The following is a 15,194-nucleotide window of genomic DNA, read 5'->3' as shown; positions in this document are numbered from 1 at the left end:
GCACAGCCTGCTCTTCCAACGACCTCCTGACCTCCCGCCCGAATGCACAGCCTGTTCTTCCAACGACCTCCTGCCCGAACGCACAGCCTGCTCTTCCAACGACCTCCTGACCTCCCGCCCGAACGCACAGCCTGCTCTTCCAACAACCTCCTGACCTCCCGCCCGAACGCACAGCCTGCTCTTAGATTGTTACAAATAATTTGGCTGTTTGAATACTATGCTGCGTTTTATTTATCTTATAGATTGCTGCCCTTATGCCCCCTACCTAACAGAACATTGGACAATATCCAAGAGATCTACACATATATAAATATCTATAGGACCACAAGAAGGTAACTGGAGGATACGAGAGGTCCCCATTAAATATCCCCCATGGGTTGCATGGAACTGCAGACCAACATGCGTCTGTCCCAATTACACATCAGGAGGAGAGTTCCCCCAATCCCACGGAGGCAATACAAGAAGATTCAGATTTTAGAACTTGCTTTCATTTTCCATATTATTCACATTCTTCAAGTCCAATCCTCTAGCCAGTTTCAGTGAAATATTGATGTAAAATGCCCCGCAGCAGTTATGAACGAGGGGCCCTGTGTGAGGTGTATTTCAGGCACAGGACCTGCTGGTCACAGGGATGTAACCCGTGTGCAGTGGTCGGACACTAGCCCGGACATTGAGACCTGTCCCAGATTAGCAGGGAATGGTTTTCTGCATGCTCTCAGTACCTGCGAATTGTGTAACAATAATACACGTGCTCCATCCCGCCCTCTGCAGCCTGTGATACGTTATCAGGAAGGAGTTACCAGGATTGCACCTTGGAGGTGGCTAATGCAGCTGGGGTAAAGCAGTAGGCCCACTCCTAGGCAACATGTCCGATACATTGTCTGTGGGCTGAAACCCTCATTACCGTGACTGGTTAGTGTCAGAGTACATGGAGTCTCCCCATTACTGGTAAGAGCGCAGCCCCTGAAGCAGGCAACCCCCGTTTGGATCCCAGTATCCGCTCATGGTGACCTTCAGCAAACCACTTTATGTCCCTGTGCCTCAGGCACCAATAATTATATTGAACACTCAGCAGGGCCTGCAACGTCCTATGTACAAGCGCTATGTACACTGTCCATGCTAAATATATGATTAGATTCTCCCTCACCGATGCCCTTGTATTCCGGGTTCTTCCGGTGGCCGTTCTCCAGCCCCAGCTCCTGCAGAGACACTTGGTAGGGAGGCCTCAGGCGGATCTCCGTCTGCATGTCAGCCAGGTTCATCCGCGTAGAAAGAGACCGCGGGTTATTATATCGCTGCTTCGTTTTCTGGATGAAACTATCTGTTGGACGAAATTAAACGCGTTACAAGTAAAGTCTCCCCATTAAATGACGCCGCTCCTCCCTAGCGCGGCACATCTTAAATTATCTCCGCTGATTTCCATCCATGTGCCGTTAATCACAGGCCAATCATTGTGCAGCACAAAAACTCAATTAACTTCTGAACAACTAATTAGTTAGCGGCGTGCGAGCAAAATAATTTGCAGCGGCTTGTAATTCAGCACATTATTCATCACTCTGGGTTTGCAATTTTACTTTTTAAGCCTTTATATCTTGTTAGCAGCTATTAAATCATTACAGAACCAGTCCTTTTAGTACAAAGTTGCAGCTAACGAGGATATTAAAGGGAATATTAGCCTGATTAGCAATATGAATAAGCTTTGAAAATTAACATTAAGCACATTCTCCTATTTACAGAGGTCAATAACTTTGTACTTTAAAGAGCCAATTTCCAATGAACAACAGGTTTTATGAGCAACTAATTTAAAGGACTCAATTGTGTAACTCTTGTTTTTACAATCTTTACAAATGTCATATTTTCAAGAGGTTTAATAACCTTGCAAATTTATACCCAAAGGCCGTGCAGTAAAAATCACGATGGGGATGGGAACAGCACATGTTTGTATTAGGGGTAACTACCCAACTTAGAAGAGTGCAGCAGAGATTCCAAGCACCCAGTGGTCAAGGCTCAGTCATAAAACTGCTTTTCGACAAATCTCACTAGTTGCCATTTTAAAAGTCCACACAAAAAATGTTAAAAATGTTATCAGTATTCTTTCAAAATTAACGATCTTGGAAAAATGGAAATATGTGATCAGGACAAAAAAAACAAAATATAGGAATTTCATCTTCTTGAAAATACCTTGATAAAGGGCTCTATAGTCCGAAATGCGTTGGTGTATTGTTTGTTGTTATGATCCATTAAAATAGTCTTATTTTTTATCGTGGGAACGCACTCCTGTTGTTTTTTGCTGGCCTACTAGCATTGGATGTAGTGCTTTGTTTTCTCTCTTTCTCTTCTGGCTTATTCAACTCTCTGAACTGCTGCTGCTTGGTCTTAGTAACTCGTTACAGGCACACCCCGCATTAACGTACGCAATGGGACCGCAGCATGTATGTAACACAGGCATACCCCGCATTAACGTACGCAATGGGACCGCAGCATGTATGTAACACAGGCACACCCCGCATTAACGTACGCAATGGGACTGCAGCATGTATGTAACACAGGCATACCCCGCATTAACGTACGCAATGGGACCGCAGCATGTATGTAACACAGGCACACCCCGCATTAACGTACGCAATGGGACCGCAGCATGTATGTAATTACAGGCACACCCCGCATTAACGTACGCAATGGGGCCGCAGCATGTATGTAACACAGGCACACCCCGCATTAACGTACGCAATGGGACCGCAGCATGTATGTAACACAGGCACACCCCGCATTAACGTACGCAATGGGACCGCAGCATGTATGTAACACAGGCATACCCTGCATTAACGTACGCAATGGGACCGGAGCATGTATGTAACACAGGCACACCCCGCATTAACGTACGCAATGGGACCGCAGCATGTATGTAAAGCGAAAATGTACTTAAAGTGAAGAACTACCTTTTTCCCACTTATCGATGCATGTACTGTTCTGCAATCGTCATATACGTGCAGAACTGATGTAAATAACGCATGTGTAACAGGCTCTATAATCTCTCTGCTTGCGCACACCTTCGGTACAGGTAGGGAGCCGGTATTGCTGTTCAGGACGTGCTGACAGGCGCATGCGCGAGCTGCCGTTTGCATATTGGGCGATATGTCCTTACTCGCGAGTGGACTTATAGTGAGTGTCCTTAAACCGGGGTATGCCTGTACTATACTTTTGGTTCTGATCAGATTCTGTGGTCATTTGATTTTAGGTGCCAGTCGGGGCTGTCCTTTTCTTGGACATTAGTGGCAGTTTTAACCATTGTTCATTTGTACTAGTGGTGTTAACAGCGGTTGTATGTTAATTCTGCTGCCTTGTGGCAGAAAAATGACTAGCAGCCTTTAGACTGTTTGTTGCACGTATAGCAGGATTATTTCAGCTCTGTCATTTGTTTTTATAAGGGAGTTCTTGCTCTATAGGGGTACGGGAAGTACCAGGATCATTTTGGTCTTTGGGAACAGGCTAGAAGAAGGGGCTAGAAGCCCCAAAACGTTGCCCCCCTTTATTCCCCTATTTCATCCCCCTCCCCTCCTTGTTTTCCCTTACCTCCTCCCCCTCCCTCATTACTGTTTGCCTTTTACACTTAGTGTGCTATTTGGATACCATTTGCATAACATTCAGTGTCGTTTACATTGATAATGTCTTTTGAGTGCTGGGAACAGGATGTTCTTCATTGTCACTTTAGAGGGAATAAGGGTCCCCTCTTTTGTTCCCGTGCACCACACCTTCATCTATTAGTGATTTACCTCTATGGAGGTGCTGTTAATACCATATACTTTCTAGTTGTAAAAATATGTTTTTTGAAGGGTTACAGCGTAGGACTAAGAAATTAACTGGTTTTAGCGCTGTTTAGCAAATCAAACGTTTTTAAACTTCACAATGACCTGAAACTGCCGAACTGAAGATTCTGACGATAAAAGTGTATTATCCACAATATTGCGTCTGATTGATGAACGCAGAAAAAAAGAAACAAGCACAAACAGGTCCTCGTGTTAATAAGGTCAGTGTGAAAAATATATACAATAAAGTTAGTCCTAGAGAGGCGAGGCGACAGGATTCCAGGGGTCTCCGCGCCGCATGATTCACAGAGCGCGGCGTCTTGCGGGATACGAGAAAGGTAGAATATGGCGCAGTACGGCTCAACAAAAGTGTCAAGGAAAAAACAATTGCCAGTGCACTCCCATTTGGGAAAGTAAATCAATGCCCTTCAGATGAGGTTACAGTTCCCAGGCCAGGCCCTGAGTTATAGGATCTCCAGCGGATCAGAGAGGATGTTAGTACATGTTTCTGGGAATGAGTAATATGCCAAATACAACGTGTGCTGCGAACACCTCCTGCAGCACACAGGAATCCTGGGCATCACAATGCAATAGTAACGGCGTTTGGCAGTAATTACCCAACACACTCCCCGTGTGTTAGTGGGAATATCAACTAGTTTGTGGGTGGAAGGGCTTCATGAATCCTAGTTACTATGCAATTATAACGTGCAGCTCGAAGACAAACTAATGAAGCATAACTGCCCATGGATTTGTTTCATATATAAAAACATTGGTTGAAATAGCCGATACCATTTAACCTTTTCAGTGCCGGAACAGCCGGCGTACCAGAGCAGTGGTCACATGGCGCTGACCTAAGAGATATATATATATATTCTAATTATCATATGGCAGTATGTATAGAGTCCCTCTGGGGACTACTAAGTAATGCAAGGGGTTAATAGTGTTAATGGTTTAACCGGGTGGTATCACTCTGGTATTGCCCCCTCCCCACCATGTGATGTACAATGACTATGTGGAAAGGATAGCCACTCTCTTGTATGTCTAGTGACCAGTGATGTCACTATAGTGAGATAGAAGGGTATATATAGCTACACCCAATGTTCTAGAAGTAGGTTCCTCAGTTCTGCAGAGGGCCTCACTGTGAGTCCTGTAAATAGGTTTCAGTGTATAGTTATGTATAGTAAGAGTGTCCTGTCTCTGTTTGTTGTTTTGAGTTAAGGAACGTGCCCTATCTAGTCAGTGACCATAGTAATGGCCAAGATCGTCCTCATTTGGGAAAAGGAGGGATTGTGTGCTTAGCAGGGAGTTCAGAGTAGAAGCTCCGCAGCACAATCGGATCTGCCCCACAGGAAGGATATGCATGGACAATGTAAGCAGTACACAGAGTGATACTGATCCCTGACGACTGAGTGTATTCCCACCATAGGCTCACCTGAGATGGGACGTTACTGACGCTATGCAGGAGATTGCCAATCTAACCAATTCCAGCCTGCACCCACCCAGCACCCTGCACTGGAGAGACTGAGCCCAGCCTGCACACAACCAGCACCCTGCACAGGAGAGACCGAGCCCAGCCTGCACCCACCCAGCACAGGAGAGACTGAGCCCAGCCTGTACCCACTCAGCACCCTGAGCAGGCATGAGAGACTGAGCCCAGCCTGCACAGACTCAGCACCCTGCACAGGAGAGACCGAGCCCAGCCTGCACCCACCCAGCACAGGAGAGACTGAGCCCAGCCTGCACCCACTCAGCACCCTGAGCAGGCATGAGAGACTGAGCACTGCCATGTATATATCCAACACAATAGAAACTCATTTAGAGCAGGGCAAGGAAGGTTACATATGTAATTAACAAGTTTTCTCTTTGGTGTTATGAGGTTGAGCAGACAATACATTGGGGACAACAAACTCCTGTAATAAGAAAGCGTTCACACTCACCAAACTCAATGAAGGAGTACGGTCTGACAGCTGTATTTATGCGTGACATTTCATAGGTGGTTATAAATTCCTTCTGCAGCTCGTCCAGAAAGCAAAAGGCCAGGACATTGGGGTAGCTCTCAGAGCACAGCATCATATAGCTCACTCCTAGAGAGCTAATAAAACTGCAAGAGAAGAAAGTTATTACATCTTTTAAGCAATGACATAAGTCAACGAGTATTGCATTACCGCTATAATCATTACCCAGTTTAGGAAACACAAGACATTGTTTATACAGAGAAAGAGAGTCCAGTGAGAATTTAAGGCATAAGAAAATGTTAATACAGGATGCTTAGAAAGAACATGCAATTGTAATGACATTGTACTTGTGGAGTTAGAGGTCTATGCAGATGTACAGTATGCAAAGGACACTGCATCGGATCACACTGCAGTGAATGCAGGTTGCTAACCAGCAGCAGGGTGGCTACAGATCTCAGCCAAAAGGGAGCAGTGTAGTGAGCTGATAGCTTACATATTTAATACGTTAGGGAATTGTATGCCCTTTCAAACGGAGCACTGTACCGTGCTGAAACTGAAGGGCACGCAATGCGTTATCAATTTCTAAGCTCTCAAAAAAACGGTGTGAAGGTAACATTGTGTCTCGTTGCCCAACAATATATGGGTGGGAGAGATTGGGGCTAAACCACAGGAGTTTGGGTAAAATAAGCTGAAGTTCATAACGGCTCCTGTGACCTTTACAATGTCTGAATATAATGTTAACTGTCTCGCTACGTGCATTATATTACTTTCAGAAAGTCTTCCAAACTTTAAACACGTCTGTAATGAAAATACCACGAACATGTTCAGTGTTTCAATAAACTGGCACAGAATCAGTTCATTTGAAGTGCAAGTGTACATTAAAAATACAAAGAATTCTTTTATGGCAGGTCACGCCCTGCCTCGTTTTATGCTTGTCCAGAAGGTGAGGTTATCGCAGAATGGCACTCCCTGAGATGATGGGGAATTGAAATATGGTGTCACAATTCTTCTCTCTCCGCAGAAATAAACGAAAACCTAATGCATCTTGAAAGACATTCTTTGGTATTCTGCAGAATCACAGGGCGTCGCCAAAAAGATATTCCAGACTTGTGTAGATTTACGAAACATTAAGATATCATGGGTCTAACAACGATTCACGAGATTACAGATTAATCTTTGTAACAGTTGCGATTAGCAGATTAAATTGGATACTAAGAATGAGAAGTTGATCTATATTATATCTCTGATATCTGTTTTCTCATGCAAATGTATAAGATGCGTAGGCAAAAGTGGCGTCTACGTCTGTATACTAATTATACAAACGCGACAGCGAAGGTGGCGCCATTCTAGGACCTACGGGGATAAAGATATGGAACATCTTATATATTCAGGCACTTTTTAAATTAAAAAGGAGTCCTTATTTTCCCTTAAATTATAAAAATGTCACTGGCTGCAGATTGATGAGGGGGGTGGGGAAAACGCCCAGAAGGTGGGATTATACTGGGCTTCAATGAAGGGGATTTAGGATTTAAACCCTGCATTTGGGTTAGGAAATCAGAAATTCAACATAGTGTGTGTTTGTCTTCTGCACACGTGGATTTCCATATATCTAACTTCAAGCCCTCTCTGAAGTAATCTGATGATGTTACTGTATGCAGGAACGTAATTAGATCAATCTAATTTATGCCCTTTTATTTGATTAAATGGTCTGCAATTATTGTACTGTATGATTTTATAATAATCTATTTCTGTAACCTAAAGCACTGTACTATTTTTGTATAATAAATCTAAATGGTAAGAAGTATATCCTTGGGCTCTGATTGAACTTTGCATGTTTAGAGGAGAGTGATTACATTTTCGGACACGTTTTTCTACAGTAAATTTGTGTGTTAAGTGCATATTTGTCTTGGTAAACAGGGACCAAAAACCCTGCAAGTACATCTTGACATAAATTTTTGGTGGTGGCAGCGATTACTACTCATTTGAGGGACCGTGCATACGTGAAAAATGTGTCAGTTGGATAGCTGTGTATTAAACCCTCATCACATATTGTATACTAGTCTTGGGTGTCTTCATTTGAATCTATATTACATTGCTCAAGTCGTGTGATGTGTCTTCAGAATTAATTCTTAGCAGACCTGATAATATATATATATATATATATATATATATATATATATATATATATATATATATATATATATATATATATATATATATATATATATATATATATTCATAATAAAATGTATATACATTTGTGTTAGGGGAGGGTATGTAATACTTGGGATATGGGACATTCAACAATGTTCATTACATACATTTACCCCAAATCTACTCGGAGCCCAAGGCATTTCACTTGAGAAATTGTATGAGACATTGTTAAGGAAAAACACAACATATTTTCATTTTTAATTTGGTATGACATTCCCGAAGTTGGTATGTAAAAATGATCAGAGATTAAAGAAGGGGGAGACTTTATTTTTTAAATGGTATTACTATTTTAAATTACTGTAAAGGCCTTAAACATTTTTGTCATTGCTGCTCTTAATGAACAAAGCTTACATTAAAAATGTTAATTAAATGAGTAATGCACCAAAAGATGTATCAACGAATTGAATGTATTCTCTGTTCAGTTAGGTCCGTTATGTACTCATTACAAAATCAATTATGGTTCTTTACAATATACAATCAAATTAAATTAGAATGACTACATTAGTTGTTATTAGATAAAAAATAATCTTAAAATGAAATCAGAAGATCAGACACAAGCAGTTTTATAAGCAGCGATATAACGTTAATATTACAAATAATAATTACATACAAGACAAATTGTGATACACACACACACACACACACACACACACAGTCTCCATGTATGTCCTAATCCGGTCACTTCCAACTGAAAGCTGATCTGCATTCATGACGGAGAGACGTCCCAGGCTAAAATCTCGGTCCTTATCAGGAAAAATCTCTTCACTACAATGTTTGCTTAGACCAGGCGCGGCCACCTCCAGTCCTCAAAGGCCACCAACAGGTCAGGTTCTCAGGATATCACTACGTCAGCACAGGTGGCTCAATCAGTGGCTCAGCTTCAGCACAGGTGGCTCAATCAGTGGCTCAGTCGCCACCTGTGCTGAAGCAGGGATATCCTGAAAACCTGCCCGGTTGGTGGCCCTTGAGGACTGGAGTTTGCCACTCCTAGCTTAGGCCCCTGCCCACCATTTCCATGTATTTGTGATGATCGGACATTATACTTCCTGATTTATTTCACTAGAGCACATGGTGTGCGTCTCTCTGCTCTCGCCCGCTCCTCTCGCCCGCTCCTCTCGCTGTGTGAGAGATCGTTGGTACAGCTTCACCGTCTGCTGTGCATGCCTACAATCTGTTCTTGGGATCGGACATTTGGCCACGGATTTTTTTGCAGCAACCAGGTCAGCGCCAATTGACCATCGACGGACCCTTCGCCGCAGCGCTGCCGGACACTCAGCCACCGGCCATTTCAAAAGTAAGGTAATTTAAGGGGTTTTAGAAGTTAAGGTATGGAGGTTAATGATCAGCGTCTTTAGGGTAAGGTTAGGGGGATTACCTTGGTGGCAAAAATTGCCGGCAGAGAGATGTCCCGGCAGCGAGGCGAGTGGTGGCTAAATGCCGACAGCAAATTGGTCGTAACCAAATGTTCTAGACTGGTCTGTCCTTGCCACAATGCCAGGCACAGGGATCTTACAGTCCTTTGCTGCCACTGTACCAACTAACATTCTGACCAGGTCTTCCTAATTATCAGGGTGAATAAAAGCGACAATACACCATTACCCATCGCTGATAAACAACGTGGTACTGGGAAAGCACATAGAAATGTGGGCATAATGCCAGCGGCATTGCCATTACTTTGTGGGTACCAAGCCGGGGAACCTTGGCAGAGCGGCAGATGAGGTGGACAAAATAGGGCGCGACAAAAAAAAAATCATGTTATCAGCTGAAAAAGATATACCCCATTTCTACCTTCTCCCTTTCCTTGTGTGTCTGTCTGTGTGCCTGCTGGGAGCTTCCAGCTGTTGGCAAGCATGATACTTCATCAGGAGAGCTCCAGACAACAAATTCCTTTCCAAACTGGTCACTGGAAAAGCCAGGATGCCAGTGGACTTACTTAACACTGTGTGGCCCTCGTTTCAGCGTGCACCTGTCAGGGAGCTGCTCCAGCTTTCTGGAGAGGGCTTTCAGGTATTTCTTGGTCTCCTGCACAGACACGTTTTGTTCGTGGTCCGTTGAGGCCGACAGTGGGAGCCCGTCTCTCACACGGATCACCGAGGCAAAGAAAATCATGGACATTTCCAACGGGTTCAATGAGACGCTGCAATAAAATAAAGCAACAATGTAGCAAGGCTGTGTGTACCACAATACAACTTCATCAACTTGAATACGTTTGACATAAACAAGCGAGGTTTGTCAGCTAATGTCAGTATCAGATTGTTGGTCTGTGCAGAGAACAACAGACAAAAAAAATGCTTTAAAAAAAATGCAAGGTTTAAAAAAATATATACTTACAGTAAAAATAAAAAATGTGGCAAAATAAAGATGCATTAAACTGAAAGCCGACAAACTCTCCTTGTACTAAACATTTCCCCATTTAGGATCTGTTTTAATGGGGTTTTTCACCCTAGAATATGGCCAAAAACCCTCCGTCAGTAATACCGTATTGGCCCGAATATAGTCCGGCCTCGCACATAATACGACCCCTAAGTATTGAAGGTGTTCTACATGAAAAATAAAAGGTGTCAGGCTGCGCGTATAATACGAGGACAGTTTTCGGAAAAAACATAGCACTATTTTCGGGCTAATGCGGTATGTTGGTCTATACCTCTTTCAATGCAGCAATCGGTTTGACAAAAAGCACTTCTCAAACAATTCATCAGAGAAAACTCACAACTTTCAGTGAGACCCACAAACACGGATTTCCATCAGCTTTTTACCATGGTTGAATAAACAGCTGGTACTTTGTATTACGATATATCGGAGTGAAAAAAAGTCTAAATAAACGCAATTTGAACAAAGCATGTCTCGCTCAACTGAGCGAGCACAAATTGGTGATATATATATATATATATATATATATATATATATATATATATATATACACATACAGTGGTTGACAAATCACCAAAAAATCTACTCGCCACACAAAAAAATCTACTCGCCACCTAGTACCAAACGTGTGCTGCTTGGGCCAATATTTACTCACCAGGGGGTTAAATCCACTCGCCCGGGGCGAGCAAATGTATAGGTTTGTCGAACACTGTATATATATATATATATATATATATATATATATATATATATATATATATATATCTCAATATTCATGGTGCATGGAGTCTATGCCAGCCTGATGCCTTGTCATCGCGTATATATACAGTACTGAGTACGGAGATTACATTCCTGGTTGGACATTATTATTTCATTTGACGCATTAGTGCGATCCACGCCCCGGTTTTTTTTTTAAACTTTCTTTTTATTTCAGTATTTTATACATGGGGTACAAAAATAAAAAAAAAGAGGGGGGGAAGGTTAGCAGATAAACATTTCACTTTACTTATACTTATATTAAACAGGATACATAAAACATTTACATGCTTGTATTGTCATTTTTTTCTTTAATTACCTGTTTAAGGTTATCAAGTCTGGAACAGGAAATATATCATCCGGACCATCATGGCTGACCCAATTACATATATTATATTCTTGTCTGAGGTGTCCGGGTTTGTCTGCTTTTCAATTCCGGACTGATAACCTGGATACATACACTCAATCACAGCAAGAGTATTGTGGTATTATTAAAAATATTCTTTATTGTCATCAACGACTATAAAATAAAGGGATTTAAAATTAAACCAAACAGCATAGACTGTGACTGTGATCAAAATAACATTGCTGTACCAGCTATGTTGATTGTATGACCGTTGGCTGTGTGCTCCCACGGAGGGAGACATTCTCTGCTCGGCAGTGCCCAAAATTATTTGGGAACTGCACATTTGCCGGTCTTGTATCTTCCTACACTTTGATGAGGTGTATCTGCATTCAACATACAACTGTAGCAGATTCACCCTTTTATTGTAGCTTATAGCTACTGAGCAACATTTATCTCAGTTATACGAATTGATACGACTGGCTGTTGAGGTAGTCACCATACAGCGGTTCAATTACTGGCCCCTTATTCTATTTCAAAATAGGCTGTTAACTTACAGTATGAGATTCTGATTACTTGTCATACAATCTCCCATATACAGCAATGTTGATTTTGATCACAGTCACAGTCTATGCTGTTTGATTTAATTTGAAACCCCTTTATTTTATATTCATTGATGACAATAAAGAATATTATTAATAATACAACAATACTCTTGCTGTGATTGAGTGCTCACCTACTAGGTTTCTTTTTTCTCTCGTGTATGCAACTCTACGCTACGTAGTGAGCACCTCACTGACATCTCTCAGCTGTGCGGGGACTCCCCTTCTGTGTGTTTGCTGATAACCTGGATATCAATTTTATCTGTCTGTTCTTTCTTGTGAAAGAGGGTGTAATAGGTGGGATGGGATGGAGGAGGGGGAGGAGGGAACTTTGCCACCAGACTTTAGCATGTTATTTATTCTCTCGAGCTCAAGATATCCATCCTCCTACAGAGTTCTCCCTGCTCAGATCTCAAATCTCTCCTTCCTGTGTACCTATCTGCCAATCCAAGGTTCCCAAATAATAATAATAGTTTGTTCTTGTATAGCGCTGCTAGTTTTATGTAGCGCTTTACAGAGATATTTTACACACAGTCCCTGCCCCGTGGAGCTTACAATCTATGTTTTTGTTCCTGACACACAGGAAGATAAAGAGACTTGCCAAGGAAGCCTAGATTCTCTGATTCAGAGCAGTTAGTTTATCCATCATCATAACTTAATTGCACCATCGTCTAATTACCATGTTTTTTGAGGGGGGATTCACGCATCTATTTTGAGCCCTCCGAGCTTGGTCAACTGACCTTCAAATAGTAGCACCTCCTATATACCTAATGTGAAGGAATTCACGGATGAAGACCCAATAGTGGATTGAAACATACATTTAGGAACATATAAGTGAGAAATCTGTCTCACGGTCTTTGGTTATTTACCATTATCAAAGTATCGTTAACCAGATCTGGCTTTGTAATGGTTTTTCTAGTGTAGAATAAATAAGATAAAAAGCATATTTAAAATAAATTAACCTTTCATGCTTTATAGTGTTGGTTGAGATTCTGGATTCCACAACTAAAAAAAGCTAGTAAATATTATGTGGACAAAAATATACTCTCCTTTTAACACAAACAAACAAAATCCTACAGTTCAATACATTGCAAATTAATGAACAGCTGAAATTTGCGATGCAGGACAAGATAGTGTATTTTTTTTTAAAGTCTTAAAAATTCTACAAAGTTGGTACATCCTTTATACTTTATGTAAAAACTCAATTTTTAAAGATATTTTTCCTACATGCCAAGAGCAGATTTATCTGTTAAAATCCTTTGTGGCATCTGGATGACTGACAGCAGAACTGAAGCACCAGGCAGCTGGCAGATGTTAGGAGACTGCCTTGAGGTGTGGAGCAGCAGGTGAGAGAACATTTTTAGGCAAACAAAAAATGATTCTGCTGAGCTGTGATCTATGGATGAGTGATGAGCTGCATCAGAAACTACTGAACTTAGTTGTAGTCCAAACTTCAGTTGGAGCTGCAATAAAATGAGAGCCCTCAGCTAAGTAGCACCTATCTGCCATTGTTTCAATATTTGCTTCATAATTTTATTTTTATACTTTTTTTTTTTTACAGGATTTCAACTGGATTGGGGAGATGGGGTAGGGATTTGGGAGGGGGGGGTCCTCGAGAGCAGAACTCAAATTATATTTAGCAATGGAGACCCTTTGGTACCCTAAATACTTAGTTGCAGGTCCACTGGACCAATAGGAAGCAGTAACAACATTGCAAGGATGACATTGCAACTTCTTATTGGATGGCCACTGGTTGTGAACTGCACATCACCAGGGGAAAGCTGCATTACCGGGAATGGACAAAGCGAAGGCGTCACCAATCTGGCCTCTACTCAACATCAAGCAGCTTCCATGTGCTGGAAAAGATTTTGGTCCTGTTCATTTGATTGGAGCGGATCTCCTCAGTGCTGGGAGACGGTTTCACAGTGAGTGGAATAAAGGACGTACATGCAGTGATGTCACTGCGCACAGGAACCAGCAAAATCGCGCTAAACACAGGGGAGAGAAAAACAGACGCAACACTATTACATTATGTATTGTACAGCACAGTGACAGCTGTCAGACAGGGACTAGGACAGCGCAAGTGTGGGTGGTGGTGGGTAAAAAAAAGTGACAAACACCCTTCACAGCAAAGCATATAGCAAGTGGAAATATTACTGTGCTCACTTGCATGTCTTTGACAGGTCTGCAACCCCGCCTTTCACCATTATCACCCAGCACACATCACTTCCACTGCAGCAAGGGATTCTGGGGAATGACATGCAAATGAGCACAGTGTGCCACCTTTTGCTTCAAAACCATTCAACATGATTCCCCTATATGCTTAAGATTGCTGCATGGTCACAGCTTTGAGCAAAGCCAGGGTAAAGATGCATAGCCAGTAAACCCACCCACAGACAGTAACATTTCCATTTGCTATAAATATATATTTTTTTCACACACACACACACACACACACACAGATATGTTGCCATATATAGCAAAACAATATGTTGCCATATATAGCAAAACAATATGTAATATATATATATATATATATATATATATATATATATATATATACATACACACACACACACACACACGATGTATGTAAATATTATGTTTCTCTATGTGCACGATATATATATTTTTCTTTTATATAGCTCAATTAATGTACATAGCGCTATATATATATATATATATATATATATCCCTTCTAACCCCTCATCACCCTTTGAAAAAGTCGCCGTCTGGTGACAAACGTCATTACGTCATTGACGACTTCACGCATGCGCACAAGGAGGCCGCACCGAACGCGGAACATTTCTGCGGCCATTTCTATGCAGGAGGCAAACTTTGGGACTGCAAATTAAACAACTTGTACCCCTGGATCTCTGCAGCAGTCACGCCGTCCCCCCAATCCTGAGGGAGTCTCGAACTGCGGACTACTGATACAGAGTGACCGGAAGGTGGTGATATAAGTCACATATGCCTGAATTGTTTTTACTCTTGTGAGTGATATTCCAATCTCTCTCCTCTCTCCCTATATCTATCTATATATATATATATATATATATATATATATATATATATATATATATATATATATATATATATATATATATATATATATATATATATATATATATATATATATATATATATA

The 15,194-nt window shown here is 41.6% G+C and overlaps 1 protein-coding gene across 3 annotated transcripts in view; it reads right to left on the bottom strand.

Annotated features, from left to right (window-relative positions):
- Positions 1 to 15,194, bottom strand: part of SEC22A (SEC22 homolog A, vesicle trafficking protein) — a 44,283-nt gene that overhangs the window by 28,699 nt on the left and 390 nt on the right. For 2 of the 3 annotated variants that reach the window (XM_075609886.1, XM_075609888.1), the window contains exons 2-5: positions 13,837 to 14,034; positions 9,909 to 10,112; positions 5,744 to 5,907; positions 1,148 to 1,321 (exon numbers count right to left, since the gene is read on the bottom strand). In XM_075609886.1, the coding sequence (XP_075466001.1) occupies positions 1,148 to 1,321; positions 5,744 to 5,907; positions 9,909 to 10,090 (520 nt within the window). In that variant the 5' untranslated portion in view covers positions 10,091 to 10,112; positions 13,837 to 14,034. Of the gene's footprint in view, positions 1 to 1,147; positions 1,322 to 5,743; positions 5,908 to 9,908; positions 10,113 to 13,836; positions 14,035 to 14,212; positions 14,294 to 15,194 lie in introns of all 3 variants that reach the window. The other variant, XM_075609887.1, reaches the window with a different exon arrangement.

The sequence above is a fragment of the Ascaphus truei genome, chromosome 7, assembly GCF_040206685.1.
Source record: "Ascaphus truei isolate aAscTru1 chromosome 7, aAscTru1.hap1, whole genome shotgun sequence".
In the NCBI taxonomy this organism is placed as follows: domain Eukaryota; kingdom Metazoa; phylum Chordata; class Amphibia; order Anura; family Ascaphidae; genus Ascaphus; species Ascaphus truei.
This window is presented reverse-complemented; position numbering and strand designations above follow the sequence as displayed.